This window comes from Hydra vulgaris, chromosome 01 (genome assembly GCF_038396675.1).
Source record: "Hydra vulgaris chromosome 01, alternate assembly HydraT2T_AEP".
In the NCBI taxonomy this organism is placed as follows: Eukaryota; Metazoa; Cnidaria; class Hydrozoa; order Anthoathecata; family Hydridae; genus Hydra; species Hydra vulgaris.
In genome coordinates, this window is record NC_088920.1 from 37962501 (window position 1) to 37967500 (window position 5000).

Below are 5000 nucleotides of genomic sequence, written 5' to 3' on the forward strand. Positions count from 1 at the left end.
CAAAAAGGCAACAAAAATAAATATTAGCTTTGATGTTATTTTTGTTGCTTTAATTTTTTATGTATTGCAGTTTTTTATTTTTTATTTTTGTTATTATGTTTGATAACGTTTTTATATGCAATTTTATGTTTTAGTATACCATCCAATATGCTAGATTTGTTTAAAAAAAATTTTACTTTTTTGAAAGCACTGTATATTATTTACCATTTGTACAAACGATATTATGTTTATTATTACCAATTTAATATTTAATGTTTAACCAATTTAATATTGCTTTAAATTTGTTAAACTTTTAAAAATGAAAATGTTTTTTAAAATCTTACTAATTCTCTTGCTACCTTTAGGTTTTTTATAAGCCATTGATGAAAAATAATATTCTTAGTGAAAGCCAAGTAAAAGATATTTTTCCAAATCTTGAAGAACTTCTTGACATTCATGGTTTGTTTCAAACTTATTTTCTCATTTTTCAAAAATTGCTGCATTTATCTTAATTACATTCATTTTTTTTAAGTGTCATTGCTAAAAGCTATGAAAGAGAGATCTAAAAATGAAGTTATTGAGGTTATAGGTGATATTATGTTAGAAAAGGTATGAACTTATTCTGGTAGTTTTTTTAATTTATTATAGATGATGTTATGCCGGAAAGGGACCTAACGAACCTATTCTAATATTTGCTTGTAATATTTGCACTATTTAAGTTTTTTATTTTATAAGGAAAGTTTTTTGAGTCATGTTTTTTTTGATAGTTTGATGGTGAAGCTGGTCGACATGCTATAGAGGCATATGGTAAATTTTTTCGCGGACAAAAGTGTGCCTTAGAAAGACTAAAAGTGAGCTCATCTTTTTTTTAATGATGATAAATTTATTCGCATAAATTTTTAGTGTTTAAGATTATTGATATGTGTTTTTTTATTTTTCCAATACAATTTTGTTTTTTTATTACATAGGTTTTGTATTGTTTTAATAAGTTTTTCATTACTAGGGGTAGTAACAATATATAAAATGTTAACTTGTAGAGTTACTTTTTATAGTTAGTTTGTTACTTTTAAATGTTGAATTAAAGTTTATCATTAAATTCTTGCAAGTTATTGTCAAATTGGTCAGTGCTCGAATTAAGTGATCACAAATTGCGATATCTGGACATGCTTCCAGTCTTTAAATTTTTAACTTCTTAAAAACATAAACTCTGTTTTGAATACTAAACTCATAAGCTGTTCTTCAATAAAAATATTATTTTAGTTCATTTTATAAATCATTAGATAAAACTAGAAAAATAAAACATGATAAACTATGTAATATTTACTACAAAACAACCGCTAATCACAGCATCTAAAGGAATTTAACGGTAATCAAATATTTTAAATAAAAGAAATTATTAAATGAGATTTAAAATACTTTTATATCTTATTTAAGTTCAATATTTTCTTATAAATTAAATGTTCATAACTCTTTTGCAGATATACAAAATTAAAGACGACTTAAAAAATATATATAAACTAATTTAAACTTTTTATAGTTATTTTAAAACAAAGCAAAAAAAAATCTAATGTTTTACAATATTTTTTTATTATTCTTATTCTTATTATCAGTTAATTTTTAATTTGAAACATTTAAACTTTTAAATAAATAATTCCTTAAAATTTTCCCTTTAAACAAAAATCGATATTCATACAATACGTAAATACAATACGTAAATAGTGTTCATACAATACGCAAATAGCTAGCATAATTTTTAATTGGTTGATTTTTAAATTACAAAATTTTTTGGACCTTTAGTAATAATTATTTTTTTATAACTATTTTTATTTATAATTCTTAAATTAGCTGGTGTTTAAAAAACAATAATTTAAAATATGTAAGTTTTGACTGTTACTATTTTCAGTAGTAAATTTATTGTTTTAACTTTTGCAATATAATAAATTGACTGTTTCATTAAAACAGTGTTCACAATTGGTACACTAAGAATTTAATGACCAGAAATATTTACGGATATTGCATTTCATGATCACTTAATTCAAGCCTTGTTAGTAATATAAATGTAAAATTGTTAAATAATAATTTTTAACTGTTTGTATTGTTTGATGCTATATTTTGCAATCTTTATTAATTATTATACAAAACAGTTATATCTTGTTTTAAAAAAAAATTTAATTCTTTATTTGAAACAAATTTTTTAAATAAATGTTATCTAAAAGCTATAAACAAAATTTATTTAGAAACTAAAAGAAACAAAAAGAGAACTTTTTACCTTTATGACAGTAAGTTTTATCTTATTTATTTTATGACAGTAAGTTTTATCTTATTATTTCAAATTGTATTATATGTATAAAGTATGGTATATCTATTTTTATTTTAACTAGAAACAAGAAACTCATAGATGGTGTCGTCGTCTAAAATTTACTGATATTCTGGCATCTACCCATCAGCGACTATCTAAATATCATCTTTTACTAGCAAGTATACTCAAAGTAACACCTACTTCACATCCAGATTATAAACCAGTAGAAAAGTGTTATGATTGTTGTGTTCATTTACTAAATACTGTTAATGCTGAAATGAAAGAAGCAGAGAATAATCTCAGACTTGAAGAACTTGCAAAAAAAATAGAAGATACTCGGAAACTTGACAATGTGCACCAAGCTGATATGGTATACTTTTAAGTGATTAAGGGTTGTTATAATTGTTAAAATTTACTTGTAAATTTTTTATTGAACCAGTTGCATAATGGTTTATAGTTAACTTAATTATTTGGTTAATTTTTAATCTGCATTTAAAAGGTTTCTGTGCTTTTGATCATTGAAATATTTATTGTAGTAGTTTTAAGAACCTGAAGGGGAACAGCCAGTATGTCATTATGATAATGGTTCTTTTTTTTAATTAGAAATTAGATTTCACTTCTCGCAAGCTTGTACATGAAGGAGATATGTTATGGAGGATTAACCCCAATAAAATAATAAGTAAAAACAAGTTTTGTTCACTTTATTATTTTTGTAGTATTATATATTATATAAGAAAACTTAAACACACACACACACACACATATAAATATATATATATACACACACACACACACACACACACACACACACACACACACATACAAAATTTCTATAAAGCACAAAATGTGTAAATAATCTAATAAATAAGATAGTTTTTTAAATTTTTGTTAAAATCATTTAATTTATAAAATGCATGTTTCAACTATATCATAGCCATCCTCAGTTTAAATATATTAAAATGCTTAAATTAAATTAGTAAAATTAAGTTGAACTAATAGAGACCTTATAATAAAAAATACAATAATAATGCAATTAAAAAATGTGACAAAAGTTTTTAAAATGAGAAAAGAACCAGTAATATTAAAAGAAACTAGATTGAAAATGTCATTTTTTACATGGTTCACTTGTTTATTACCAATGGGTTGTTCCCACTCTAAGTAGATGCTTCCTTTGAGCTTAAATATAAATTTGTTGGTGGTTGAATAGAAAATTGAAAAACCATCATGATTAAAACTATTAAAACAGCTTTCATTTGAATGAATGTGTTTATAAATGTGAGAGTTTTTATCCCTTTTTTGATGCTCGATTATTTTTGTCTTTAAATGGCAAGTAGTTTCACCAATATAACAGGATTTACAGCCTGTACATTCAAATTTATAGATAATTATTTAATGGTCAAATGATTTAAAGTCTATAGAAAAGGGATCTTTTGCCCAAAAATTTTTTTTTGAAATTTTCAATGAAGTGAAAATCAATCTTACAGCGACCGATTTACAATGCCTTTTAATGATTGCATTTAATTTTTGTTTGGTTAAATCAGATATTTTTCCAATATAAGGAAGTTTAAAACATTAATAATATTGTAGGTTTTCTGAATGCATTGAAATGTCAACATTGGTGTTGTTAATATAAGAGCTATACTATGGTTGCTATGGATTTTTTCAATCAACCAATACAGGTACAAGTTGCATTTGAGAATCTTAAAAAGGTCGTTAATATCATAAATAAGACCCATACTGGTGTTTATTTTATAATCACTATTGATTAAACATTTAACCAGACATACTTTGTATGAAAATGAAGTAAAACTAAAATAGTTTGTATGTCCTGAGAAAGTTTTCTTATAAAAAACAGTGGTAATTGTGGAATTGTTTGTTTTATTTAGAGTTAGGTCCAAATTTAACTTCTTTTTGTAAAGTAATAAAACTATGTTTATTATTGTATACTCCAAGAATAATAATTTTTGGATGTAAAAGCAGCAAAAATGTCATCTACATAATGTTTATAAAAGGCTGGTTTTTCTTCGTTATATTATTTGAGCCATTTATCTTTGTCATAAATTTGTCCTTTGAAGAGAAAATGAGTTTGAAATGTTGCAAAATTGAAGAGTTTTTTTAAATCACTTGTACTAATTTTAAGATTGACTTTAGTATATTCAATCAAATTTATAATACTATTGACGGCAATATTTATTGTTTCTTGTAGTGGAATATTGTTATATGAATTTGTAATATCATAAGATACAAAGAAATGTTTATGAATGTTAGCTTGGTTTACTTCTTTAGCTAAAGTGAAAGAATCTTTAGTGCAGAATTCTGAAGGTATTAATGGAGATAGTAGTTCTCTAAGAAATTTTGATAATTATAGGTACCAATGGATAATACGATACGTCTGAAACTTATATTATCGTTAGAAGTAAACATCTTATGTAATTTTGGAAGGCCATAGGTGCAGGTTGGATGAGAGCCTGAAGGATATATTTTATTATAGTTAGATTCATTAAAGAAACCTTTTTTCTTGAGTCTCCATAAAAAGTTTTGAAGTTGTGTTTCTCTGGTGATAGTCTTTTTTATATAGTCAAATATGGATGGATCATTGATGATTTTGTAGAAACTGTTGTCATAAATTTTTTTGTCTAAAATTATCATTTCCTTTATCTTTGTATATATATATAGTATTTTTAAATACTATAATATAATAAAATCAGAAAGTGTTCAAATT

General features: G+C 24.0%; 1 protein-coding gene across 4 annotated transcripts in view; it reads left to right on the forward strand.

Moving 5' to 3' along the window:
- The window catches only part of LOC100206897 (rho guanine nucleotide exchange factor 12), a 120411-nt gene that overhangs the window by 101466 nt on the left and 13945 nt on the right, over positions 1 to 5000 (forward strand). For all 4 annotated transcript variants that reach the window (XM_065788090.1, XM_065788091.1, XM_065788092.1 and 1 more), the window contains 6 exons: positions 345 to 438; positions 512 to 588; positions 747 to 830; positions 2217 to 2258; positions 2361 to 2648; positions 2882 to 2957. In XM_065788090.1, coding sequence (XP_065644162.1) covers positions 345 to 438; positions 512 to 588; positions 747 to 830; positions 2217 to 2258; positions 2361 to 2648; positions 2882 to 2957 — 661 coding nt within the window. The remainder of the gene's footprint in view (positions 1 to 344; positions 439 to 511; positions 589 to 746; positions 831 to 2216; positions 2259 to 2360; positions 2649 to 2881; positions 2958 to 5000) is intronic.